The sequence below is a fragment of the Corvus moneduloides genome, chromosome 2, assembly GCF_009650955.1.
Source record: "Corvus moneduloides isolate bCorMon1 chromosome 2, bCorMon1.pri, whole genome shotgun sequence".
Taxonomy (NCBI): Eukaryota; Metazoa; Chordata; class Aves; order Passeriformes; family Corvidae; genus Corvus; species Corvus moneduloides.
The window spans coordinates 31878476-31905652 of NC_045477.1; the positions used below are offsets into that span (position 1 = coordinate 31878476).

Consider the following 27177-nt stretch of genomic DNA (forward strand, 5'->3'; position numbering starts at 1 on the left):
GGCCCGCTGGGAGATGTAGTTTCGCCGCCGCCCTCGGCCCTGCCCAGCGCTGTCCCGGGGCTGCGGCTCGCAGCCGGCCACGCCGCATCCCGGCTCCGGCCGGAGGTAACGCGGGGCGGGGGTAAGGGAAAGGGGTGCGGGAGCGGAGCGGTCAGGGGTTGGGGTGATCGCAAGGACGGGGGGTCGAATGCTGGGGAAGTGGTGCAGGAGCCTGGGCTCGGGATGTAGGAGGGATGCTCAGGGGAAGGGATGCAGGAGGAGTAGTCGGGGAAAGAGGTGCGTGAGGGATGCAGGAGGGATGCTCGGCGTGAGAAATGCGGGAGGAACTCTCGGGGTGAGGGATGCAGGAGGGATACTCCGGTGAGAGTTACGGGAGGTGTGCTTGGGGTGCGAGATTCAGGAGGTATACTCGGGATGAAGGGTGTAGGAGGGGTGCTCAGGGGAAGGGGTGCAGGAGGAGTAGTCGGGAAAAGGAGTCCTGGAGGGATACTCAGGGTAAGTGATGAAGGAGAAGTGCTCAGGGTAAGAGGTACAGGAGGGGCGCTTGGGGTGTTGAATGCTCGGGGTGAAGGACTCAGGAGGGATACTCAGCAAGAAGGGTACAGGAAGGGTGCTCAGGGGAAGAGATGCAGGAAGGGTAGTCAGGGAAAGGGATGCATGGAATGAGGGGTGCAGATAGGCTGCTCAAGGGGAGTGCTGCAGGAGGGATGCTTGTGGAAAGTGGTGCAGGAGGGATGCTCAAAGGCAAGAATGCTTGGCAGTCAGGATACAGGAGGTTGTTCAGGGGTCGGGATGCACGAAGGAGCTGAAAGTAAGGGCTGCTTGAGGGTCAGGATGGAGTTGGATACTCAGGGTAAGGGTAGGGATGCTTGGGAGGGAGGGATGCTTTGGGGTTGGAATGTAGCAGAGGGCTTGGAGGGAGGTATGCAGGAGAGATGGTTGGAGTAAGAACTACTCAAAAGGTCCAGATGCAGGAAGGATGCTCAAGAAAGGGATGTTTGTAGGGAGGAGTTTGGGAAAAAGGCCCAGGTTTTGGGATTCCCAGAGAGATGCTTGGTGAGAGGGATGCTCTGTGGTCAAGATGCAGAAGGGAATGGTGGAGGAGGGGTGCTCAAGCATGTGGCTTTTTGGGAATCAGGCTATAGGTGAATGCTTGGAGGGAGAAATACAGGAGCAACATTGGAAAGTGGGGGGGTGTGCATTCCCCCAGTGCCTGCAGGGCTTTGCAAAGGCTTTGCCTTTACGAGGCAGAATCTTGTTATAAGAAACTGGCCAAGACAGATTCAGGTTTTCCCCAGGGAAGCTGACCTAGGGAGAGACACCAAGGGATGTTCCCATCCCATAGGGAGCCAAAAGAGTCCAGAAGTGAGGGTCAAATTCAGATTAGCTGAGATCCAATCCACTTTCAGTTTAGATCTGCCCTGGCTTGGACTTTGCAGGTGTTACTGAAGAATAAGAGCAGATGTTGGAATATTTGCACTGCTATGAGGTTTTCACAGCACTTTGGGAGCTCAACTATGCCCTGCTGCATCTGGTGGCAGGGAAATTTCAACTGCCTGCCCTACCTAGTCTGAAAGGATGCAGCTGAGCTTTCACCTGAGGAGGGGGTCTCAAAGTGCCTTGGGCACCTTTGTGATGGAGTCCATAAAGTTTGCCGCGGTCTCACTTTGCCTTCCTGCTTTCTGAATTGGCTGATGCAAAGCCAAATATATTGGGGGCTGGAGGGAAACTGAGGTCTCAAATGGGCATCATACCCCATTTTTCCTTTCCTGAAGGCACCACCAAAGATTGGAGATCTCTGTGTCTCCAAACAGTGAAGCAGTGTCTGATGAATCCCAGGCAGCGTTGGCAGTATCCGCCCTCAGTCTGGTATGCTTTGGTGAACAGGACGTGGTTTTTCCTTGGGTTATATCCAGGGTTTTAATTTCTATACAGAGACAAAAGCAGACAGAAACCTGAAGAAAGAATAGTGATTTTAATGCTATAAATACCTTCAGGAAAACAACCAGCTTTCCGGAGTAGATGTATTTAGAGTCTCCAGGGACAATGATAGAAAGGACGTTGGCCTGAAGGTCAGTGCAGGAGCTGGGCACTCTCACTATAAAGCCTTATGGAAGTAGTGTGTCACAGCCCAGGCTGAGAGCTCTAGCTAAGCAGGAAAGCAGAGGTCTTTTGGGGAAAGAAGAGGAAGATATCTTCAACTGGAGAATGTGAGGAGGAAAAACTTACTTACTGCAAGCAGGACAGAGCTTTTGGGCATCCAATGCCGAATAAATTCAGAGAAATCAAAAGCAGCTGGGGTGGGTTATTTTTGTCTGGGGTTGGTGTTGGGCTTAGCCACAGAGCCAGTGGTTTGTCACTGCTGGTCTGGTGGTTAGAGCAAACCTTGTCTCGTGTGCTTTTCTCTGCTGCCGGTTTTCAAGGCAATTGGACAGAGGAACTTAATTCCTTGTGTCTTGCTTTCTGTATCTGTACCAGGATGGCTGATAACACGCTAGTGATGGTTTTGAGATGCTTTATTAGACAAGGATACCGGTAGGTAGTAGAGATGTGTGTATGTGGCTGTTGACTGGAGGGGAGGAATGGAAGCTAGGAGGAGGAGACTGGAGAAAGAGAGGATGAAATGCTAGAGCCTTAGGCTTTATTTGGTAGTGCACAGATCATTTTGACATCCAGCCAAAGCCTTTTTTTCATTCGATGACTGAGTGCCTAATAGCAAAAAACAGAGCAAGAGGAGAAACTGGGGGGAGGGGGGGGTCTGTGTGCACCAAAGGGGTCAAAGAAGAAGCACTGGAGGAATAAGAGAGCAGGGTAGGGTAGGTAAGATAGATAGGTTGAGGTAGGGCAGCCTGGCCAGCACTGTTGTCACTTGGAGAGGGCTGATAGAATTGTATGATGTGGTCAAACATATTTATGATGTTTTAGAGGAAAAAAGAACAATGAAATATGTGGTACTGCAGAAAAAAGGAAAAGGGTCCACAGTGGTCTGTGGATCTAAAGCATCAACAAATTTTAAACAAGGTAGGGACTACTATGTGATAAATTTAAGCTGTTTACAAGTAGATATCTTCTGGTTGGTTACTTTTTTGAGACCTCTAAAAGAGTGTGGCCACAGGAGAGAAATTCATTGTTCCCAAGGTAGAGCTCCTGATGTACAGCAAAGGCATGCAAAATGCCCGCAGTCCAGTTGGGTGACAATGCCTTACATAAACCTTTACTCTCTGGAGAGAACAGAAAGCTACTGAGCAGGGTGCAAGGTCCTGCAGAGCATAGGGACAAGCTCCTGCCCCAAATCTGCTACTGCCTGTGGCGAAGGGCAATCTCCATTGCTGCTGTACTAAAGGGCGGCTCTGATTCCAAGGAAAGAAAAGCATGAAGAGCCTTGTCAGCCAAAAGTAATTAACTCTAGTGAGCAGGAGACACACAACACGAGTGCAATCTGCCACTGGAAAGCAGTCTGGGACAGGAAGCAAGGAATATATGATCTCCTTGAAAAGAGAAGGTGAATTTAGAAAGACAGATTATAATCATATGCAAAAAATTCAGCCAGGCTTCTGTGCTGGCAATTTTTCCCTGTTATCACTGCAAATGGCTAGAGTCTCATTTCTCTTTCTAAAGGGCTATTTAACGGGAATTTTCTGCAGTTATAAGCTCTGAATTGCTGCTCAGATCTCAGAAAAATTAACCTGGTGCACTGCACTTTATGGGGTTCAACTCAGACAGCAGCTGAAAGCGAAGTACAGTGGAGCATCACCATTAATATATTTGCAGGTCTAGAGAGGTTTGGCTGCTGGCTCTGTCATAACCTATTCCATCTCCTTGAGCAAATGCTTTGATATAGATAATTTTTAAGGTCCCTTCCAACCATTCTATGATTCTGTGGTCTAGATGTGCCTCAGTTTTCACATTGCTGCAACAATGTGGGTGTTTCTTAGATGTGGTAATGATGTTCAGGCTGTGGTTTGCCCCTCTTAGCTGGATGAACAGTGATGTACTTTGAACCAAAACAAATCCTCTTTGCCTATGAATTCATTGGATATTTGCTCCCTGCAAAAAAAGTCATTAGGACACAATTACATTGAAGTTTCTGGAAAACAGACCTAGAGAGGGGACAGCAGGGCTGGTCCTTGTAAGAAGCTGTATACCAAGTCATGGCAAATTTTGTAGAAATATTAGAGAACAGAGTATTTTTTGTGCTCTAGCAAGGCATTATGTGAGCTCCCTTTTATCCTGCAGCAGCTCAGCATGCTGCAGGATTGAGCCCTAATTGCCTGGCTGCCTGGAGGATGCAGCAGGAATAGCAGTAATATCTTGGCTGACATAAAAGAAACCATTTCAGCAGGAGTTAAGGACAATAAAAGGTGAGTCTCATTTCTGTACTTCCAGACCTCCATGGAGTTCAGGGAAGTAGATATTTTTCTTCTTTGTAAGTAAGAAGCAAATCACTTTATGTATCACTTGATGTTTGGATGGTGGGAATTATTTTTCCCTCTTTAGTGGTATTTATCAAAGTCTCTATGATGCCATTGTAGGAAATGTGCTGAATTTATTACTAAGATTTCCTAAAGGTAAGGTACATTTTGCATCTATGTTTTCAGAGCTTTGTTAAGACCTGGGCTGTGGGAACTGCTGCTGCATTCTGCAAAATGTACTAGGGAACCTTTACTGGAAATCTGCTGCTGGCAAGGATAAAGGAATGAATTGATTTAGAAATAATTGGATAGATTTCAATTGAAATGAATCCTAATTAAAGAGAAAGAATAGGCAGAAGAGAACTATAAGTACAGCTCTGAACAGTACGGAGTATGAAGACTAGACCCAAGCAAAGCCAAAGGTGATTTTTCATCCCAAGGTTAGATTTTGGGGTCTTTTTTGCAGTTTACTCAGTTTAGAGAGTGACACTAAGCTGACCAATGCTGCTCTTTGCTTAAATTCCTTTTCCCTCTCTGGTTTCTAGAGCATGGTAGGGTGTCTGTCCTTGCAAGGACCCATTTTGTGGTCAGCAGGCATCTTTGATGTCAGTAAGGCTTTTGAGATGATGCCCCACACCATCCTTGTATCAAAGACAGATGTGTGGACTGCTAATTGGGTAGGAAACAGGCTGGAACTATCCTAGGACATTTCCTTCTTAATTTTTTTTTATGAATGATCTGGAGGAGGAGATGAAATTCACTTCATCAAGTTTGTGAATAATGCCAGAGTTGAGGAATAGTCAATATGCTTGGGGACAGGGCTGCCATATAGGAGGGCCAGGACATGCTGTGGCTGACATGAACCTCATGGAATTCAGCAAGGACAAATGCAAAGTATTTTGGGATGGACACTTGGGATGGACTAACCCCTTGAACTGCGAAGGCTGGGGACTGACTGATAGCAGACCCCCAGTGCCTACAAGGAGGTTCTTCAGGAGATGAATCCAGGCTTTTTACAGGAGTACAAGGCAGAAGAATGAAGAAGAAAACCAGACATAAATTGAAACAAGGGCTTCCAATTGGAAATAGGGAAAAACTTCCCATTATGAGCTAATTAGAACAGGAGCAGGTTGCCCAGGGGTGTTGTATGATTTCCAGCCCGGGATATTTTCTAGAACTTAATGGATAAAGCCCTGAGCAGCTGGGGTTGATTTCAGCTGTGTGCAGGGTTTGGGCTAGAGACCTCCCAAGGTTCTTTTTCTCCTCATTTCTGTGATTTTGCCTGGTTTGTTCCTGCCAGTCATTCACTGGGGTAGCAGAACAGTTTTGCCGTTTCATGGGATTTTTTCTTTGTCCCTGCAAAGCTCATGTTGTGTACTCTCTGTTTTATGTGAGCTACAAAACAGACGGGAACCTCAATGTGACTCTTCAGTTTAATAATTAACTCTTTGACCTTCTACTTCATCCTTGTGTACTCCAGGAACTCGGTTCTGTTCACAAGCAGGAACGAGCCAATCCTCCCAGCTCTTCAGTGTGTTGTTAATGCTGGTAAGGAAGAAGTGCAGAAAGGTTGTTCTACTTCAGGGATGCTCATTATAGACGCCCGATTGTCTGATAGTCTCTTTATTTCAGTATTAAACAGAGGAGAGCCAGGGACCAGATCTCCAAGGCAGCATTCAGCTGCCCGACAATGAACTGTCCTTCCCTCTCCTGCAGTTCCCTGGGTTATTTATGACACACTTCCAATTTCTACAACAAATGAGACAGTGATCTTACAGACAACACTCCAAATCACTTTACTCCTCCACTGAAAACCCCGGTTCACTCTCTGGGGAGGTCCTGGGGGGAAAAAAAGTTAATATTAGATACTTAAACTAATATTGCTCTGAAAGCATCTGGAGCTGTGCTTGTCTTGAATTCACCATCTTAATTCTTAGTCTTTGACATGTGAATGATCTTTTAGTGTAGAATGCTTTTTAGTGTAGTTTTAAGACTATAATATTTGTTATTGCATATTACAAAGCCGCTTGAATGTTGCTTTAATGTTGTTCTAAGATTGTAATATATACCCTGACTAGCATCCTCCATCCTGGCCTTGTCTGCCCCACACCCCGGGAGCAATTTGGTCTACCCTGAGACCCAGCAGAACCATGGGCTTGTTTGTCCCTTCTTGATGTCACCAGGGTGGTTGGAGGAGTGCAGGTGGGACTGTATTACCTAAAGCTCAGCCTTGTCTTGTAAAGCCCTTCTTTGGTGATGAGAGCATGGACCCTTCACCACAAGGTCAACTCAGGTGGTTCCCCCTGTGCATCTTCAAGGTCCTAATGTCAATATAAGTCATTATGATGTTTCCTGCTGAGGAAGATGGTCCTTTGGGACTTGTTTGCCTATTGACTGTGGAGGGAGTTTGTTTCAGCCTTGTCTTACTACACTATGTCAGAGGAGACCTAGTTGCACTCTAGGCAGCAACACTGGGGAAGCCCATCCTCATGTCCCTTTCTGTGATCAGCCTGAGGAAGAACCACACCCTTGAAGGAGCTGCAAGTTTATCTCAAAATTCAGATGAAATTAGACTCTTTGCACCAAAAATTTGGGTGAAGTTTGACAAGGCTAACGTAGCTAAAAGCACAGTCATAGTGGTACACTAGTGGGCAGCCATCATCCCTGAGAGGGACAGTGAGAGCACCCAACACCAAATACACCAGGGGACTGTGGTGATTTATTGGGTTAGGTCTAAAAGAACTCTAGCCATTTTTTGACTGTCCTGCGTGTGTGGTGTTTCCAAAACACTGTGCCAGGCTCAGCATGGATTGCTCCAGGGAAATAATGGTGAGACATAACCAGTGAGCACTGTAGATCCTCCTATCTCCTCCTCATCCCTTATCTATCTGCTGGATGAACAGGGTGTCTGGGCCCAGGCTGGGAAGCTGCAGAGAGGAGGGGAAAGGGGTACCAGCCTGATTGCAGGTGTGTGCCAGTTTGTGTATGGCCAAGGTGACCACTGAGCTACAGCAAAGACAAATGCTTCTCCTGATTTTGGACTGTCTGCCAGCCTCATCTGCTCTCCAGGTTGACTTTTAGCCTTTGCTGACACCATGGTACTTTCTGTTTGAGGTGAAAAGACATTATCTGTGGGATTTTGTCTTCTCCTCTTATCTTGTCCTCATTTGCCACTGGTTCAATGCAGGCTGGCCCCTCAAGAGTCCTGCTTATGTCTTCTATCCTGGGAAAACAGTGTGATGGAGAGCATTAGCTCTGCCATAGCTTGTTGCAGGGAAGGCAGCAGTAATGCTTGGTGGGGAAAAATAAATCCAGCACATGAGCAGAGTGTGAGTATGAGTCAGCAGGCAGGGGCCAGAAAGGGCAAGGGGGTTCCTAGAGAGCCATTGCAATGTAGCCTGCAGCCATCACTGGATTGGAGGTGGCTATATATGTATTTATATACTTGTCAGTAATGGTTTTTTTCATCCTGTGAGATTGTGGGGAAGCAATGATGGGAAGAGGTGATGTTTGGTGAAGTGGGAAGGCTTCCCAACCAAGCAGCTGTGAGTCAGAGCTTGATGTTTGTGTCTGGCATGGGTTTTACTTCTCCACCCTCAAGCAGCTGTCTACCAGGAGAAAAGATACTCTCTGGCTCGGATACAGGCTTACTCCAGGGATGGTATGGTCCTTGGATGGCATCTGCTGAGGTCTCTTCTGGATGTCATCTGTGAAAACCATACTTGGGGTACATGCCACCTGCATGTATATTCTTCATTTATATAACCCTGTCCACTTGAAAAGCTTCAAATGCTTCCCAAGTGCTAATGAAGGATCTTTCAGCCAACCCCGCTAGGAATTGGTGCGTGTTGTTCTCATTTCACAGATTAGGGAGCTCAGGAACAGAAAGGTGGTGATTATTATTCTGGTCAGATACACGAGCGTGGCTCATTTCAGGCTATAGGCAGGAAGAGACCTTCTCCAAGTGTGTATTTGTGCAGCACAATGCTCTGGGGGGACCTGCTGTGGATGAGCCTTTACAGTCCCTGTAATATATTGTAAGAAATCCTGACTGTCTAATTTTATCACTCTATAATGGTTTGGGTTCTGTTGAGGTTTTTTTTTTTGTGCAGTAGTGCGTCCAACACCTGGTTATAAATGTTTCTGAGCTTTTTTTGGGGAATTCCTTGTTTTTTTAAAAAAACTCTTCTCTAATGCTTTATTGCTGGTGAATTCAGGCTGTGACAAATGGGAAACTTTGCCTGACTCTGCAGTTTCTCTCCCTGCTCACTCTGATCCTGCATACAAATGCGGCAGGGCCCTGGGGAGCAGCCAAGACTGCACCACTCAGATGGAGTGGCTGACAGCACAGTGTAAATGTTGAACAAACACCTCTGCCATTGCACAGAGAGGCTGCAATCCCAGCTCTGCTTCCCAGGGTTTTTCTCTCCTTCCCTGAATGTGAAGACAATCATCAGGACCATCTTTTCCTCTTGAGGACACCTGATCCAGCAGACACCAGTGTAAGACCTTGGCTCCCTTAATTCCCCACTTGTCCCATCTGTGGGTCTGGAGTTGGTTGTTTGCAGGACAAAAATGCTCAAATGTGTGATTAATTGGAAGAAGTTCTGTATCTTTGTGTATTCATTCAGTTTGGGGGCTTTAGTCTCAGTCAAACATCACCAGAGTGGAAACTTTTCTAAATGCTACATGAAAAGGCCACAAGAATTATCTTCTTCAGAGTGGTTCCAGATAGCTCTGCTTTTTTGACCTCCCTTGCCCCAACCTGGGCTTGAAGGCTCAGCAGACCCTCCTGGAACTAACCTGCTGCTCTGTCCCTCTCTTTTAGGAGCAGTGAGCAGAGATGGATAAGATACTAGAAGCTGTGGTGATGTCCTCTTACCCCAACAACGTGAAGCAAGGGCTTGTGAGGCGTGTCATCGAGGCGGCGAAGCAGCCCATGGACAGCGAGCAGTGCTGGTCCATGCTGGAGCTGTCCACCAAGCTTTATCTCACTGGAGACACCAAGTATAAAAGAGAGATTGGGAAAGAGGTTTTGGAGGTCTATGGCCACTATCACCCAGAGGAATTTGAGGAGTTCTTCAACGTCCGCTTCCTGCTGAGTCTCCTCCAAGAAGGCTATGGACCTCTGGGGAAGAGAAGCCATTATGTACTTGATTATATCCAGTTAGGACTGCAGTTTGTCCTGGAAAGCCCATCAGCAAACAGCATCTTCAGCTTACTGAGGATCGAGGTGCTCCGGAAAGTCTGTGAGAGACCCAGCCCCAAGCAGTGTGCGAAGATCAGCAAACTCTTAACCCAGCATCCTCAGTGCATTCCCACGGGAAAACACCAGCTCTTGTTCTGTCAGCAGCTGATCCGGTGCATTGGGCAGTTCCAGTGCGTATCCGAGGGGGAAGAGGAGATCATGGAGTTTTTGGAGCAGGTGAACAAAGTGAGTGGTCTCCTGCAGAGGATCTGGAGGACTCAGACCTCAGCCATCCTGCCCTCGTTGAAAGAACTGTTCACTATCATTTCTTCAACAGGTAATTTAAAAATAATAATAAAAAAAGGCTGGGTATGTAAATGTTGGCTCTGATGAAGTCAAACTCAGTTTGTTATCTTGCAGGGTTTTAATCCACTACAGAAATGCAGCCACAGATGAAATATAATAGACAAGCATCTCTAAAAGTTACCAGGGCTCTGAGCTGGGAAAACAATATGCCCCTGAAACCACAGAGAGTCTGCAGGCAGGAGCTGTTAACAGGATTGAAGCATTTGCAGCACAAGTTTGTGTGTTCAGCACTTTCCAGCATCAGCTAGGCTTAAGGGAAAGCATCTTACCTGCAGCTTCTTAGAGTGGAACTTGAGAGCTTTTAGAAATGCCACTCTCTTACGGCTGACTTGGTGGTGCCCCACAGCCTGCTCCCTACCAGAGACTAAGGATAAAGCTAAGCAGTTATTTCTCACTGACCTAGAGGTATAGAGCCCTACTGACTGTCTGGAGGGTAGTTGCATCTTAAGGTGACACAGACTATATTTATCCAACTTCTGCAGCCTTTAGGTTATTGTGGAGGGTTTCAGAAGGTTTTTGGAGGTACCAGTGCCATGAAAGGCTGGCGAGCTCCTGCTTTAGCTATTCCTAAGCCCACAGGAGATGGGTTTTTCAGTATGACAGCCTCATCCTTTGGAAGGAGGCCCATTTGGAGGCAAGCAAAATTGCAGTGGCATCCTTTTGCAATTATATGCAGTACTGAGTAAAAAGAGAGCAAGCAGAGGAAATTTGGTACCTGAGTTGGGCCAAACATGTTGCCATGCCTGTGATCTCTTCCTCCCTTGGGGCTATGTATGGCTTCAGGGAACAGCCATTTGCTAAGGTCCAGCTTCATTATGTGCAGCACTGGGATTTGGGGAATTATCCTCCTAACACAGCCAGTGGTGGACTCTACACTGCTCATTGGCAGCAGCTCAGTATCCACTCCATGACGTGTGGATGCTGCACTTGGGGATGTGGTTTAGTGGCAGTGCTGGGTTAAGGGCTGGAATTGATCTTAGAACACTTTTCCAACCTAAACAATTCTATGATTCTAATTATGTGGGCAGAAATGATTTGGTTTTTAGGACAAGAAATGACCTTGTGTGCCTGGTTTTCTTGTTGACTAACATCTTCATTGCTGGGGCTCATCCATGTCTTGCAGAGGAGCAGGAAGCGCCATCCAATGCCTTGGCCAGCGTGGTTCAGTTTGTCCCTCTGGAGCTCATGGATGGTGTCATAAGAAACCTAACCAATGATGACAGCATCACTGATGTGCAAATGATGATGGCCATTGGCAGGTAGGAGAGGCTGCATTAGTGAGTGTCATAACTCAGTTTGTAGAAATGCTCTGTGTGGTTTTGGCTGGTGCTGCCTGGTGAGGAGTGTGTAGGGAAAAAGAAAACTTCTGTATCATTTCTTCTAGCCCTGAGGTCCTAGAGAACAGGAATAAAGAATGGTTGTTGCTATGATTATGACTTACTATATTTGTTTGGTTTAATTTAGTTTCTTTTCTTAGAAATAAATAGTATTATGGGATGTCCAACGCAGGCTATCTTGAAGAGGTTTGATTTTTTTTTTTCCCCTGAAGCTGTTGAGGACTTTTTCTCCCCAAAAATCTCCTTTTCACTATTTCATTGTGATCTCTGTCTCCCTTCAGAAGGACATCATCTTAAGCCACCAGTCACAGCTGAAGACTTATGTGGGGGAGGTATGCCCAACTGTTTCTAGGTCCCACCTTGGCTTTTGTCAGGTGGGTGTGCTGCAGCTGGACAGACAGAGTCAGTGGAGACCTTGTCAAAGCTTGATGAAGAGTAGTGGGTTGGGCATGCCAGACCTGGTCTTTGCAGCACCAGTGTCCTCTTTGGCATCACCAGATCTTCTTTGCACCCTTATGTCCAAGTCCTACAGCTTTGCAGTGCTACTGTGCCTTGTTCTGCACTTACTTAGGGGTATCTTCAATGATCTTAAGGGTATTTTCCAGCCTAAATCATTCCATGATTCTGTCTTTAACCCATGCTTTCCTTAGAGGTCTCCATTTAAATAGATGATATTCACATGCAGTGGTGTGTGCACTTAACACAAGGGAGCTGCTGTGACTTGATCTCACTGGAAGCATCTTTTTTCCTCTTCTTGTTACAGGATTTGCATGTCCCTCCCAATAAGGTTACATGACAGAAACACGTTATTCCTGGTGGGAATTTTATGTATGCAGAAAGGGGCTACTTCTCTTTGGCTTGCTGGGGAAGGTCATGATTTTCCCAGAGTCCAGAGCAACCCAAGACAAAATATTAAGTAATCAGTTCAGTTCCTAACCCTCTTCTCCATCTTTTTCTCCTTCTGGACACCTGCTGCTGCAAGCTCCAGATGATGAATCTTCTAAGAGTGCCAATATCTAAATATAGAGGTTGCCAAATCAATTGCATCATTCCTTAAAACGTTCTTTGTCACGTAGGAGGATGAGTAAATAATTAGTCAGAGCCTGCAAAACATAATTAAGATCACTTAGGAGAAATGTTGAAGTTTTGGCAGCATGTTTATGGCAGATGGGTGCCCCAAAACCAGCATGACGTGTGTGTGCTCCATGCCTAGAAAATCAAAGGAAAATGGACATACTGAAGAATCCTTCAGCTTAGTATCCCTGCCAAACTGGTTGCATGCAGAAGTGTCTTCTTCTGAAGTTTGGGTTTGGGAGTAGCAGGGGAATGAACTGGACTTAGGATGGAGCTTCTGGTCAAGCATGTAAAGACAAATAGTGGTAGAAAAAAAGCAAGGCTGTCACCTGCTGGCGTAAGTGTACACCACAATCTCTTTTACAGAGTTTGTCTGTTTTTAGATAAACTCTATTATTGTGCATCCATGACATCAGAGGTACTCACAGATTTGGATTTTGCTTTTTTTTTTTCCCCTGAGGGTGTATCTGTTCCAAAGAGCTCAGGTCCAGATGCAGAAGGCATCTGATGTCACACAGCTATGCAGGCACTCGCTACCTCTGGAGATCTGGGCTTCTAAAGGTTTAGCATACCAAATCAATGACTCCATTGTCAAATTGGGGTCATCACGACTAAAATATTTGTGGATCTTACAATGTGGAAAGTGCAATATGAATTTAAAATGTAATTTCTTCCTGCTCTAGCAACACGGGCAGCACTGTAACAGCCACCAGTCCTGGCAAAATATAGCTTCAAGCAAATAAGGTTATTTTATGCCTGTTTAAAGAAGACAGGGAGAAAAAGGACCTTTGAATCTCTGGATCCATCTACCTGCTTTATAGCATTGACATTACAGACCCCTTTCATGAATGTTCAACTCCGCTGCTCAAAGCAGGACAGTGCTCCCACTGCTGTTCTTTCACAGCTCTTCCACCACTGACTGGGTTGCTTTAGTGGGTCGAATCTCTCTTCTAACAGCCAGTCTGTGTGTATTTCTGGCCATCTTACAGTTCATTTGATCTTATGCCAACAGAAATAGCTGAAATATCTTTTGCCTCCCTGGTGTTTATTCCTTCAATATGTGCAGTAAGAGCAGTCCCTTCCCATCTCTGCTTTCTCATGGCTGCGCTAAACAAGCCAGGTTATTTTAAGCTGTTCTTGCAGGAAGTGTTCTTCATTCCTCTCACCACCTGAGCAGGTTTCTTCAACACAGTTCATTGGTCTTGGGCACAGATGGTGGTGTTCATGCATCATGTTCATCATGGCAGCCTGACCACAGCCTGAGGTGTCATTGTTTTGCTATAGAGAACACCTTTCCCTCTGCAGCACAGCATGGTGCTGGTCTTTTCCATGGCTGCTCTTTCACTGGGAACTTGTAGTCACCTGGTGTCTGCCTGGTTGTCTTCAAGCAGATAAGTTATTGTAATGTAGCCTCCATTTCTAGTGCCTTGAATGCATTTTGAAACAATACATTTCCTTCCAGTTCTACTTTTCTAATCCTCAGGGTCTTCCTTGTGACTCCTCGATCTTCCTCTTGTGTTGATGATGCTTGACAGCTGTGCATCTTTACAAACTTCCTAGCCCTGTTCAGGATATTTGTGCTATCATCACTAGATCCTGAAGAACGTTGTTTGTAGCCTCCTTTCAGGGAGCCAATCAGATATGATCTACTTCTGTCCTTTAACTAGAAATTCCAATGTCCTGACAAACCTGAGTTTGGCACCTGTGATGACCCTCTGTGGCACTCTATCCATTCTTCCCACTCATTGCCTGTTTTCATTGTAGGAACCACCTTCCCACATAAAGCACCATGGAAAAGTTAGAGTCATTGAAACCAACCAGAGCTGAATTTTACATGATGGAGATCATTAACTCCTCTTGTTTGGAGTCCATGAGCACTTCGTGTTTTGCTTTTGTATCAGCTGTCATTGCTCTAGTTTTTGTTCTCATATCTTTTTCCTACATCCATTTGTCACCCTGATCAATTCCTTCCTCTTGCTGAATATGGAGTCAATGCATGTGTTTATTTTGGAAGTAACATCTAGAAACCCTGTCATATCTTTAATCTTCATCAGATTCACCACATATAGTGATTGCACGGTTCTCCTTGTTTTCCTCTGGTGCAAATGTCTATGGAAGCTTCTCTGGCATTTGCTTTATCATCCAGCTTGGCTTGACTTATTATTATTTTTCAACATCCTAACATATTCTGCTTTTCAAGGTTTTTTTTACTGTCTAGACTTTAATTTTTCCAGTTCATTAATTCCTGCTCTTTGCCTTGTGGTGGTTAGTTATCTGTCTTCCCTTCTTATATTTTGCATGAGATACAAATTGATAAGCAAAAGGAACTAACTGGGTAAGGTAACTGGGCTGAGGTGTAGCCTGAAGGCCTGGGATGTCTTCAAATCAAAGGTACTGAAATGGTCAGCAAAGTTTGATACTTGGAGATCCCACGTCTTAATTACTTCCCAGTTGTTTAACATTAATTTTAAACAGAAGCAATGTGTCATCACTTAGTCTGAGGTTATTGTTTTATGAGAGACTTCTGTAAAGCACTTATTTCTTGCAGAAACTTGACAACATGCTGGTTGAGTGGCTAGAGATGAAATTTTTTACCTGTGACATTCAGGAATAATTGGTTTCTCTTAGGGTTTCCAGGTTGAGTTTTTTAATATGTTTTTGGAAATCAATGTTTCCCACAGAGAACTAAAAGATACGAGTCTGAGTGTTTTTTTCCTTATCACTGACAATGCAGAGATCAAACTAGTGTTGCTTGTTTTCTAATGGTGACAATGCAGAGACCTCACTCCAACCCTCATGTGAGTGTATATAGAGCACTGCACCAGTGTTAAAAACTTGAACTTGACTGAAGTTTGTGGGAAAAATTCCCACTGTACTCTATGGATGTGGGTCTGATCCTCTGATGAACCACAGAATGATGATGACATTGGGGTATTTCCACTTCAGGCTCTGTTGTGCTTTGAATAACATGTGAAATGCCTTATGAAGAGACTGTCTCATCCCAGTGACTGGACATCAGTTTGGAGGAGGTTTGACACAGAGTGGAGCTTGGCTTTTACAATATGTGCATTAAATTTATTTAAGAGTTTGTGTTTCATTTCAGGATGATTGACTGGGTGTCCTGGCCCCTGGGAAAGAACATAGACAAGTGGATCATTGCTCTGCTGAAGGGTTTGGCTGCAGTGAAAAAGTTCAGCATCTTGATCGAAGTCACTCTTTCAAAAATAGAAAAGGTCAGTTGGCTCTTTTAAATGTGAATGTGAACCACGGAAATACCATCTCGCTCCTGAAATACCACCTTGCCTTTCAAATGATGAGATGTGACTTGAGATGTATAGAGAAGAAAGAGTTTGGTGTCCCAAGGGATACTGGTTTTGCAGCTAGGAATGATATTCCTTAGAACAACCTGGGATTCTTCAGGTTGTGGTCTGCAGAGGTACTGATATCTTCAAGATTATGAAATAAAGTAGCCAAGGATTTTCAAGCCAATTGAACACTCTCCTTCCCAAACTATGAAGCTCTTGTGAAACTTGCTTTTGGGAATGTGTCATGCTCTCCTTTGACTGTGCCTGGGTCATTGCTGGCTGGCAGAGGGAAAATACATATCAGTGAGCATATTATCAGTCTGCACAGTCACAGGTCAGTTTTAAAGCCTGTGCCCTGGCTTAGTTCTTTTATTAGTGTAGATAAACCCCCTGCTGCTGTTGCCATCACCTGTTTCAGCAGTGAGTACTAGCTCTCTCTGAAAACTGTGATCAAGCACTGAAACTGGTCACTATTTCAAAAACTTTCCATGCTGTGGTCCTGCTCTTCCCTCCTTCGAATAATGGGGATAACACCTGGCTGAGCTGCCAGAAGTCGTCACCATAGACATTACTAAGACTGTGTTCTTAGGGACATGGTTTAGTGGTGGGCTTGGCAGTGCTGGGTAAACAGTTGGGCTTAATGATTCTAGAGATATTTTCCAACCTAAATGATACTGTGATTCTATAATTATCAGTATTGGAACATTATCAATAACTGTATTTGTCCTTGTGATCCCTCAAGTGCATTGAGCAGTGGGACAGTAGCCAAGCATCTCTGGCTTTTCTTTATCTTTCCTTTCATTGTTAATGCATAGGAAAGGAACACAGCCCATAAAATAACATGTGATTTTTGGAAACCCTCAGAAGTACAATCTGAGAGCACTAGAGGGTATACAGTTATTTTTTGTAAAGTAGAATAAATATCATTACGTAGCCTTTTTATCTCTTTGTCTTCAAGGTTAGTGATAAAGTTCCAAATACTTGAATAAAGTAGAAGAGGCACATTTTAGAAAACATAGCATTCTACTGTGCTTGCATGGCTTTTTCATGAGGAGATATGGAGATGCAGCACTGTCATAGAGGCATTACACAAGCCTGAAAGGGTGAGTATAACCCCCACAATATTTTTAGGATGCCCCGAGCCAGTGCTCTGGACAGGGGATTACTCTGCAGACCTAGTTACAGGCTGCTTGCTTCAACATCCAGCATGGAGTAGGAAGAGACCAGCAGCCATGGTCGATGCCCAGTGCCTCTGTTTCCTGCTGTTTGCTTCTCCTGCTGGTTGCAGTGCCATCCTGCCTTCCAATTTGATTTTTTTTTCTCCCCTACCAGGTCTTCTCGAAGTTGCTGTACCCCATCGTGAGGGAGGGAGCTTTGTCTGTCCTGCAGTACATGCTGCTGAGCTTCCAGCACTCCCACGAGGCATTTCACTTGGTAAGGCTGTCTCTGGCACTTGGATGAGGGCATTTTCCTCAGTGTAACCCTGCTGTGGGGCAGCAGGGTTAGGAGGGGACCTAAGGCATGGCAGATGTTGCCGCTCTGGTTTTGGAGTGCGTTAGGTGGAGCCTTTGCGTTGAGAACATCTCAGAGGGCCCCACTGTGGAGGGCAGGGAATACATTATTAAACAGCCCTTGCTTTTCCTAAGCAGGTGCCTCACTCTCTGTTGGACTTAGTGGTCCCCATCCCAAATGTGACTTTAAATTGCAACCAACATGTGGCACCCATTTCTTTCAGTGGTGGGCCATCTTTGGAAGGTTTGTACAGAATCAATGCAGCAAGACCAGAAGACTGGATCAAAATACTTCACTACACAAATTCTCTGTTAAAAGCAAAACCAGCTTTTGGCAGCATTTCAATACCCACTTTTCATTTCCACAGTGATATTTTGTAATTTGTTTTGCTGTTGGCACTAAGGCACAGCTCTGCTTCCTGCTGGTACTGCCTCTGGAATGCTGAATTTAAAAAGTGAGGCTGAAGGCAAAAGCATGCTTGTAGTGATTGAACTGATAAAAGCAGTGATGAAAAATTACTCCAATTAACGTTTGGTTTTATACTTTCTTGTTAAAGCCCTTACATTTGGCTTTTCACCTAAAGCTCACAGAATAGACAGATAAGGCTGGAAAAATCAAAGCTAGCCAACATTTTCATCTGATGCCTTTTCATTCCTCAACTTGAGATACTTTAAAGGAACCTGAATTTCTTGAGAAACTCTTTGGTTTCTAAAAATAGTCATTCCAATGTGTTGTCTTCAGTTGGGCATCAAATATTGAAACACTCCAAAAGCTGTTAGTTGCTCTTGGCTTGAAGTATCCATCTGTAGCCCATAAGCATAAATTTCCTCCTTTATTTAGAAAACCCAAAAACCAACAGGGCAAGACCATGTCTTTTTGTATTTGCCCTTGCACTTTGGAAGGGTTTTGAGAATTGTTCCCATCACAGCTTGGCAAAATTCTGATGTATAAAAAGGTGCTGCAATTGATTTGCTTCCCCAACAAACCTTTCCTGTTGGAAAGTAAATAGTTAAAATCCCCAACATTTTGAAGGGAAAGAAAAAGAGCAGAGGAAGACCAAGTGAGGAAGAGGGGACCAGGAAATGGCTGGACTGGAGTCCTGATACTTTACACCAGGATTATTCTGGGCTAAAAATAACTTAAAATATAAATATGAAAAAGGTTGTGTAAGTGCCTGGGTCACTCTAGCACATCTGCAGGGTTGGAAATAAGTTATTAATTCTCTGTGCAGCTGCAGGGTCAGCAGAGGGTGCCCGTGAGCAATGGATTGCTTGCCTTTGCATCTGCTTTTGCATTTTTACGTTTTTGAGATGAAAGCACAATAAAGACTGTGCTGCTTATATGCATGTTGTCACCCATCTGACCATACCAATTCCAATTCAGTGTATTCAGTATAAAATAACATAGAGCACAGCAGGCATTTCTTTTAGGCTAATCCCATCTACCTTGCAGGTTTGAATCCCTGCACTTGGCAGTCAACATGTTCTTCCCACCGTGGGTGTGGGGTTTAGGGGAGACTAAAGATTGGCAATTGCTGCTCAGCAAAGCAGCAGCACAAACCTGCAGGTGTCATGCAATGTGAAACCCTCTAAGGTTGCCAAAATCAACAGAAGAGTTGCTGTTGAGTTCAAAGGGTGAAGGATGAAGTCTAGAATGGCACTGAAGTCAACTCCTGTTCACTCTTTTCTGTCTGCAGGTGAATTTCATTCCCCTAAATGTATTAAAATTTTGTGAATAATTTGGAGTAATTTTTGCAGTGAATTTTTCTTTTCCAGCTACTCCCTCACATCCCCAGGCTGGTGGCCTCTTTGAAGAAGGAGGATTCCAATTCTGCAACCAGCTCCCTGGAGCAGCTGGCTGAGCTCATCCACTGCATGTTCTTCCGCTTCTCAGGATTCCCAGACCTCTATGAACCAGTCCTAGAAGCAGTTAAAGTAAGCCATGCCCTGCTCAGTCATTTTACTGCTTCCCATGTGGAAATGACATCTTTGTTGGTAGCCTGGAATAGAGGGACTGTCCCACTGGTAGGGATGTCCTAGCCTCAACACCTCAAACGGTGGTAGAAGAAAGGGGATTAAAATTCTGAGTTTGAGCCCTGTGTAGGCAGGTTGAGGGAAGATATTTCTCTAATGGTGGGCCTGCAGAAGTCCTGATGGTGCCTGTAGGTTTTAGCTATAACATTATTCTCAAATGCCTCTAAAGACTAATACAAACAGGTAAACTCTTCCATGCATGGAGGCAGGTTCATGTGAAGAGCAGGTAAAATGAGTTGTGTGAATGCTTCTAGCAGAGGAGTTTTGCAGTTGCCCATTACTAATTCTTCATAGGAAAAGATCAGTCATTGGTTCATTGAATATTCTGAGTTGGAAGGGACCCACAATGATCATCGAGTTCAACTCCTGACCCTGCACAGGACAACCCCAAGAATCACACCATGTACCTGAGAGCATTGTCCAAATGCTTCTTGGCTTGGTGCCATGACAACTTCCCTGGGAAACCTGTTCCAGTGTCCAGCCACCCTGTGCAGGACACTTTTCCTAATATCCAACCTACACCTCCTCTGACACAGCTTTGTGCTGTTTTCTTGTGCCCTGTCACTGGTCACCAGAGAGAAGAGATCAGTGCCTGCCCCTCAGCTTCCCCTTGTGAGGACAGGTAATGATTTGTAACACAGCTCTCTCTTTCCAAGGCTCTCCCAATTCCAAATGAGGACCGGATTAAACATCTCTTGGGACAAAATGCTTGGACCTCCCAGAAGAATGAGCTAGCCTGCTTCTACCCACGCCTGGCATCTAAGTCAGAGACGGGAAAGATTGGGTTAATTAACTTGGGAAACACCTGCTACATGAACAGCATCATACAGTCTCTTTTCATGGCTTCAGAGTGAGTTTTTGCTCCCTTGCTCCCATTCAAGACTGTTCCAGAGGTTGCTCCCACTTGAGTGTCCCACTCTGATTTTTCATCTCACAGATTGCATCTCTGCTTTTCTTTCACAGCTTTCGGCATTCAGTGTTGAATTTAACTGAAGGCAACTCCCAGCCCCTGATGACAAAGCTCCAGTGGCTCTTTGCATTTTTGGAGCACAGTCAGGTAATTATTTCATGTTCTAGGTATTTGTTTGGACTGTCGGCTGCGGAAAGGCTCGTCTCCAAGTCGCTTCCTGCCGGCTCTAACGTGCTGATAAGGAGCTGTGGATCTTGGTGGGTTTTTGTAATGGGACGAATTTTGTTTATGTGAAGGAGGCTAATTTTGGGAGAGGAGGAGGGAAACTCCTATCACCCATGAAAGTGGGAAAGTGGGCTACGTTCACGCCAGGCTGCCTGTCTTTAACTTGTGGTCTTCTTGGGTTGGGCTGATGTAATAACTAATAGTTTTGACAACGAAGTCCATTAGGTAATAGTTTGCATCTGTGGTCAGCTGAGAAGCAGAGGTTTTGTTTCTTGCTGTGCAGCAAGGGAGAAGACTGGAGCAGCTCTCTTGTCCCACTGCTCCCCAGCAAAACACTAGCAATCGATGAAAATTGCCTTAAAAGTGAGTTTGTTAAAAGAATAATAATAAAACCCCCTTAGATTCCAGATGCTTTGAATCCTCTGTATGTGAGGGAAAGTAAAATAAAAATAACACCCTTAAACTAATTGTAAATATTTCCATGACAAACATGAAATTTAATGGAGTGACTCCTGGAGATACAGCTAGGTCATATCTAATTCCTCGCTTGAAAATGTGTCCTTCTGTCCCTAGAAAGACAAGATTTTGGAAAGCCAGTGAATTTTCCCTTGCTGGGTAGCAAGTCATCCAGGCTTCTCCATTTCCCATGCCTTGATTGGCAGAATTGGCTTGTAGCATTGTGGTATTGTGTCACTACAGATGACCTGGGGGGAAAATATGTACATCCTATTTAATTTAATATTTGGTCATAGAAGAGTCTAGGTTTTGATGGCAGGTTAGGGTGTCTATGTTCTGTGATGAGCAAGTACAGAAGCATATTTGCTTGTTGTGTAGCTGATGGTTAATGGTTTCCTGCTAATTTCCTTTTGGTTATTTTTCTTTTTTGGGTTGTTCTTGAAGTTACTTTTTTGCTTAAGATGGGTCTTTTTCCATGTTAATTGGACATCTGCTCCCTAATGACGACAATTACATTTTCTGGTAACACAGATTACCTGCCTGTAGTGATCAGAATGTTGGGTGGGAGTTTAGTGGATTTTTTTGCTTTGTTTTTTTTTTTTTTTAAATGAAAGGATTTGGTGAGAGAGATCCTGATCAAATTAAATGGAGAAGCAAATTAAATTCAGACTGAATTAAGTAGAATTATCTGGATCAGGCCAATAAACCATTGCAAAATTGAACGATAAACACGTGGATATTTTATAGAAGTGTATGTAAAATAGTGTCTGAAATTCATCCTTACCATCCTGGCTTGCAGCAAACTAAGAAAGTCTTCCTGTGCACTGGGGTTAGCAGCCTTTGTAGGGGGAAAAAAGGGACCTTATCAGGCACAGAACACTGTGCTCCCAGTGAAGCAGCCAAAAGACCACTCCCCTCCCCTCTCCATCTCCCTGTGTGAATTGAGGAAAAATCCCTAGGACTAAATGCACTTCTTCTGTGTTGCTGCCAGCGACCTGCCATCTCCCCTGAGAGCTTCTTCTCTGCCTCCTGGCCACCCTGGTTCACCCCTGGAGCTCAGCAGGACTGCTCAGAGTACCTCAAGTACTTGCTGGACCGGTACGTGATGAATGCCATGATTTCGGAGCCTGGTGACAACGACATCCCTAAACCCCAGTGTAATGTTTAATGCTGACCCACATGCAAACAGGGCAAGTGGCTGAGGCTCAGAGGAGTTGGGAGAGTGGAGGGCTGGGGTGACAGATGGTGAGACTGGTCTGAGGCTCCTTAATAAAACCCTGTTTGGACAATTTTAGGGGTAAGGTCAGAACTTCAACTTGAAAATTTCTGCCTTTGCTCTGAAGACAGAGGGCATTCATAGAATTACATAGCCATTAAGGCTGGAAAAGACCCTTATGATAATTAAGTCCAACCATTAACCCAGCACTGCTGATGCCATGAAGAATTTTTGCCTTTTCTTTTATATCCCTGTTATACCTTTTTTGCAACTTCTGTATTCCTAGTGCTTTTTGCCCACATTCTTAGACTTGTTTGTCAAGCTAGGAGACTAAACATCTCAGAAGCTTCGTAGTTAGGGATCAGTGTGCCCCAGATCCCAAGGTCCTCTCCAGAACATACTCTGTAAACCAAGATAGAACCATCCAGGGGAAGGCTCCTTGGGGAGGGGGGCTCACTCGAGCCTCTCATTGGGGAATCTTTGATAGATATGCTAATTAGTAAGACCTATAATGTTATACCCAATCTTTTGGGGTGGGCAGGTTGCGGGGTGCATTTCGATCATATGACCTGGACGTGTGCACCTAAGGATCCTTAAAATAAATACCAAGGTAAAATCCCTTTTCCCCTTCTAACCGTGTATGACTCCTGATTTTAAGACCAGGAAAAGGCATCACTGCCAAGTCCACCACTAAATCATGTCCCTAAATGACACATTAACACGTTTTTTAACACTTGTAGGAATGGTGATTTTACTACTTCCTTGGTCAGTCTGTTCCAATGCCTGACTACCCTTCACCATTTCATTGAAGAAATTTTTCCTGATAGCTAATCTAAAATTGTACCAACCTTAGAGATTTGCCTGACAAGCCACTCACCCTCCTCTGTAAAATGTTGATTTTTGCCTTTTACCTAGAAATATCAAATCTCTGTTGATTTTTTGCCTTTTACCTAGAAATATCAAATCACTGATCCCTCTAGAAGTGTAGGGTCAGTGGCACGTGAAGACTCAGGTTCCCAAATCCTGTCTGACTCCTTCCCACCTTTCTCCCACAGCATCAGAACCCCTGGGTACAGGCAGGTTAACTGGGATTAACCCCTTGCAGTGAAGAACAGAGCCCTACTTTAGAAACTACCTCTTGGCATTGTATTGGTGCATAATGCAGCCTTTTTCTCCCCTGCCAAAGATTGCATGAAGAAGAAAAAACTGGAAAAAGGATCTACCAGAAACTCAAGGAATCCAGCTTGATGTCTCAGGCGGTGGAGCATCATTACTTAAACAAGACATTGATTGAGAAGATGTTTGGGGGTAAAATGATGACAAAGATCCGCTGCTTGAAGTGCCTGAATGTTTCCTCCCGAGAAGAAGCCTTCACAGACCTGTCCCTGGCTTTTCCTCCATCAGACAGGAATGTGCGTGGGAGCACATCTATTCTACCAGTGGAAGAAATTGGCCCACAGTTCATTGAGCCTCCTGAAAATGCAGGCCAGCTTACGGGCTCTCCCTGGATCCGGAGGAAGGCCCCCAAGGCCAGTGACCATGCAGCCCCACCAGTGTCGGTGGAAACATTACGCTTCCAGGAACCAGGAGAAGCAGCAAATCCTGTACGTGGCAATGATGTTGGGGTGGATGCAGCCAAAGACCCTCTCTCAACTTTTGGGGAGCAGGCATGTGCTCCCAAGGACTCCAGATCCGTGCCAGATTTAATCAACTATTTTCTATCCCCAGAGAGACTGACAGCAGAGAATAAATACCACTGTGAGAAATGTGCATCCTTGCAGGATGCTGAGAAGGTGGCAGAGCTGACAGAGGGTCCACACTACCTCATCCTCACACTGCTGCGGTTTTCCTTCGACCCACGGACTATGAAGAGGAAGAAGATCTTGGACAATGTCTCCATCCCTGTGGTACTCAAGCTACCCATCCTTGTTGCTCCAGAGGAAACTGAGGAGGTTTGCCAGCATGGGAAGGATGGTGCTGTCCCAGGGAGCGGCTTCATGACTGTTGTGTATGACCTCTGCAGTGTGGTGGTGCATTCAGGCATCTCCTCTGAGAGTGGCCACTACTACTGCTACTCCAGGGAGTGCACCGACACTGTCCCTGACGGGCAGCCCCGGGATGGGGTGCCAAAACCAGCCTCTGACAAACAGTTGGACTTTGAAATCCAGTGGTACCTCTTCAATGACACCAGAGTTTCCTTCTCCTCCTTCGAATCGGTCAGCAACGTCACCTCGTTCTTCCCCAAAGACACGGCCTACGTCCTCTTCTACCGGCAGCGTCCGGGCCGGCAGAGCTGCCTGCTGCACGAGGCTCTGGCTGAGGCCGGCCGCCTGCATGGCGAACCCTCTCTCCACAAGGAATTGATGGAAGCCATTTCCAAAGACAACATCCTCTTCTTGCAGGTAACTCCCGCTGCTGTGCAGAGCAGGGTGCAATCCTGTGACTGTCTGACTCAAGGGCCACATTCCCACCCATCCAGGCAGCAGTAGGATCCTGTCCCGTGGTTAAAATCCTGCAGATACCCACCCACTCTCTGAAGCCAAATCCCTTCTCCTTTTTAGCACCCAGATATAAACAGGTTATAGTTTCCTGATGAAACTGGGTGCTGAGATCGGTACAAGACACCTTGTGGCTGTGCTTGGGGTTGACTTGCTATTGTCTGCCCCTGGAAGCTCAACCTGAAATTTTCTTTGAAGTGCCTGGGAAAGATAGGATAATGGAATAGTTTGGATTGGAAGGGACCTTTAAAGGCTATCTAGTCCACCTCCCCTGAAGGATGAGAAGGGACATCTTCAACTAGATCAGATGCTCAGAGCCCCATCCAGCCTGACCTTGAGTGTTCCCAGGGATGAAGCATCTCTGGGAAATCTGTGCCAGTGCCTCACCACCTTCGTTGTAAAAAACTTGTTCCTTACATTCTACCCTTTCCTCTCCTTCCCACCTTCACTCACTGGTAACTAGGTGCTCCTTCCTACCGCCTCTGATGTTTACCTGAGCCATTGCAAGCCAGGTCTTTTTTTTTCCTTCTTCTCTTCTCATCATAGAATCATAGAATGGTTTGGGTTGGAAGGGACTTACAGACCATCCAGTTACGGCCCCTCTGCCATGGGCAGGGACCCTTTCCACTAGACTTGGTTGCTCCAAGCCCCATCCAACCTGGCCTTGAACACTTTCAGGAGTGGGACATCCACAGCTTCCCTGGGCAGATGGGTGAGCTGGGAATACAAACTACAACAGATTGCATTCAACTGATATAGTTCAACCCGTTCCAAACAGCAGTGTCTCATATGACATGAGCTGCATGTGGGGGGATTTGAGGGGTCCCTCCTCTCCCATAGGTCACATGGGAGGGCTGGGTTTGATCCCTGGAGAGCTGCAATGCTTTGCTGCATCCCTCCTGCTGAGCTCCAGAGCACATGGTCTTCACACCCCAGTTTAATTTGAAGGAAGCTCCCAGGGGGAACCTTACAGGCTCCTGGCTCCTCAGGGATGGTGGAAGCATCCCCCCACCTGAGTTCTTTATCTGCTGATATCCTTGTGCTATTTTTCCCCCTTCCTTTTCCCAGGAGCAGGAAAAAGAAGCGCGGAACAGAGCCGCCTATATTTCTGCCTTGCCGAAATCCCCGCTCTGGTGGAGAGACTTGGACAGGGACAAGGATGATGACAGCTCGTCTGGGGGCTGCAGCCCAGCAGCGGGTGGGGGCGGATCCGGCTCCTTCCATGGACTCGTCTTTTAGCCAATGGCTTAAACCAGATGGGCAGTGTCCATGGGGCCAACCTGAAGCCAGAGGCTCCTCTTCCTCACCCCAACGACGGTGAGCATCTCGGAGGAGGATTTGAGAAACATTTCAATGGAAAAGGTCTCAGGGGCTGATTTGGAGGCGCCTGGAGGGTCTCGCTGCTTCCTATGCACTTGGTCTTCATGCCTTAATGTACCTAAGCTAATGCAGAGATGAGCAGCTGCCGACAGCTCAGAGAAGTGTCCTTTTGCTTCAGCATAGCCATGTCTTGCCTGCTGTGAGCCATGCCACCAGCCTGAGGAGGCAATGGGGACAGGCATGGGGAGGAAGACAGACCCAGCGAGGCCCTAAGGATGAAGATATCCCATGCATGTCCCGTCTGCAGCCCTTCCCATGGCGCAAAGTTGGTTCTGGGAGGACCTCTGGTCAGTTGTATTTCTTTTTAATGTGGTTTGGGAACCCACCATGACAAATTCTGAAGGTAGAAAAAAGTCTGAAAATGCCAAAATGTAGCAATGCTGGTCTGTGGGGCAGTGAGCTTGTAAGCCTGCTTGGTAACAGCGAGCAGTGGCAGGTCAGCCAGAGGGGGTTTATGCTGCATTGCAAGATACCCAAAAGAGACTGAGGGGCATAAACCCCTCCAGCCAAGAGAGACTGACCTGATCCAGTTTGGGTTTCTGGGCTCCAGTGAAGACCGACTGCATTACTGATGACCTCTGGATGCTGTTAGTGTGCATGGCGGGCCTAGACACACAGCTGTTTTTCCAGATTGTCTTTAGGACTCAATTAGTCTCCTTCTGCTGCTGTCATTTGATGGCTTTCTGGGCTGGATCTGCCCTTTAAAATTTGGGCTTTGCCTTGGGATACCCTGAACTGAGCAGCAGATGACAGACCTCTCCTTAACTCAAGATCTATTTTTTTTTAATGCTGATTTGCAATGTGAGTAGCCCAACCAGATATGTTATATCAACCCAATATCAATATATACTATGTAAACCAATGTATTATATAAATCAGTAATGGGACAGGGGCTGATTTCGATGGCAGATGGCCAACTCAAGCCCCGGGCAGCACATCTACAGGACCACAGCTTCCTTCCATGTCCCCCCTCAGCTGTTGTCCTCTGCCTGCTCCTCCTTCACACCTGTAGTAGAGATTTCTCTAGCTCAAGTGGCAGAGACTTGTGCCTTAGGTCTTAAGTGCAGGGCCTAATCCTGACCATGGGGTAGTGGGGTAGGAATATTGAGTTGCTCTGGAGGAAAAGGCAAAGCACAGACATTGCTACAGATAATGTGAGCAGAAAGTCTGCTAGAGAGGACACTTGGGGTCAAGTATCTGGTATATACTATCATATTCTTTTATTGCCTTTCCTATATATAAATAAAGGAAATGAATAAATTCAA

At 45.6% G+C, this 27177-nt stretch overlaps 1 protein-coding gene across 3 annotated transcripts; it reads left to right on the top strand.

Annotated features, from left to right (window-relative positions):
* The first annotated feature begins 16 nt into the window (after window positions 1-16).
* Window positions 17-27177, top strand: USP35 (ubiquitin specific peptidase 35). 3 transcript variants are annotated; one of them, XM_032099013.1, is made up of 11 exons: window positions 17-105; window positions 9241-9937; window positions 11090-11225; window positions 15481-15610; window positions 17015-17116; window positions 18970-19128; window positions 19884-20077; window positions 20191-20284; window positions 21810-21916; window positions 23221-24436; window positions 25601-27177. In XM_032099013.1, the coding sequence occupies exons 2-11, from the start codon at window positions 9256-9258 to the stop codon at window positions 25769-25771; spliced, it is 2991 nt and encodes a 996-aa protein (XP_031954904.1). In that variant the 5' UTR covers window positions 17-105; window positions 9241-9255; the 3' UTR covers window positions 25772-27177. The 3 variants fall into 3 exon arrangements, with proteins under 3 accessions (XP_031954904.1, XP_031954906.1, XP_031954905.1); XM_032099015.1 differs by lacking the exon at window positions 17-105 and adding an exon at window positions 4214-4361; XM_032099014.1 differs by lacking the exon at window positions 17-105 and adding an exon at window positions 8652-8914.

Coding starts and splice junctions, on each gene's coding strand:
- USP35 (XM_032099013.1), top strand. CDS start 9,256: ATGGATAAGATACTAGAAGCTGTGGTGATGTCCTCTTACCCCAACAAC. Junction 9,938..11,089: donor CACTATCATTTCTTCAACAG/GTAATTTAAAAA, acceptor CATGTCTTGCAG/AGGAGCAGGAAGCGCCATCC. Junction 11,226..15,480: donor ATGATGATGGCCATTGGCAG/GTAGGAGAGGCT, acceptor GTTTCATTTCAG/GATGATTGACTGGGTGTCCT.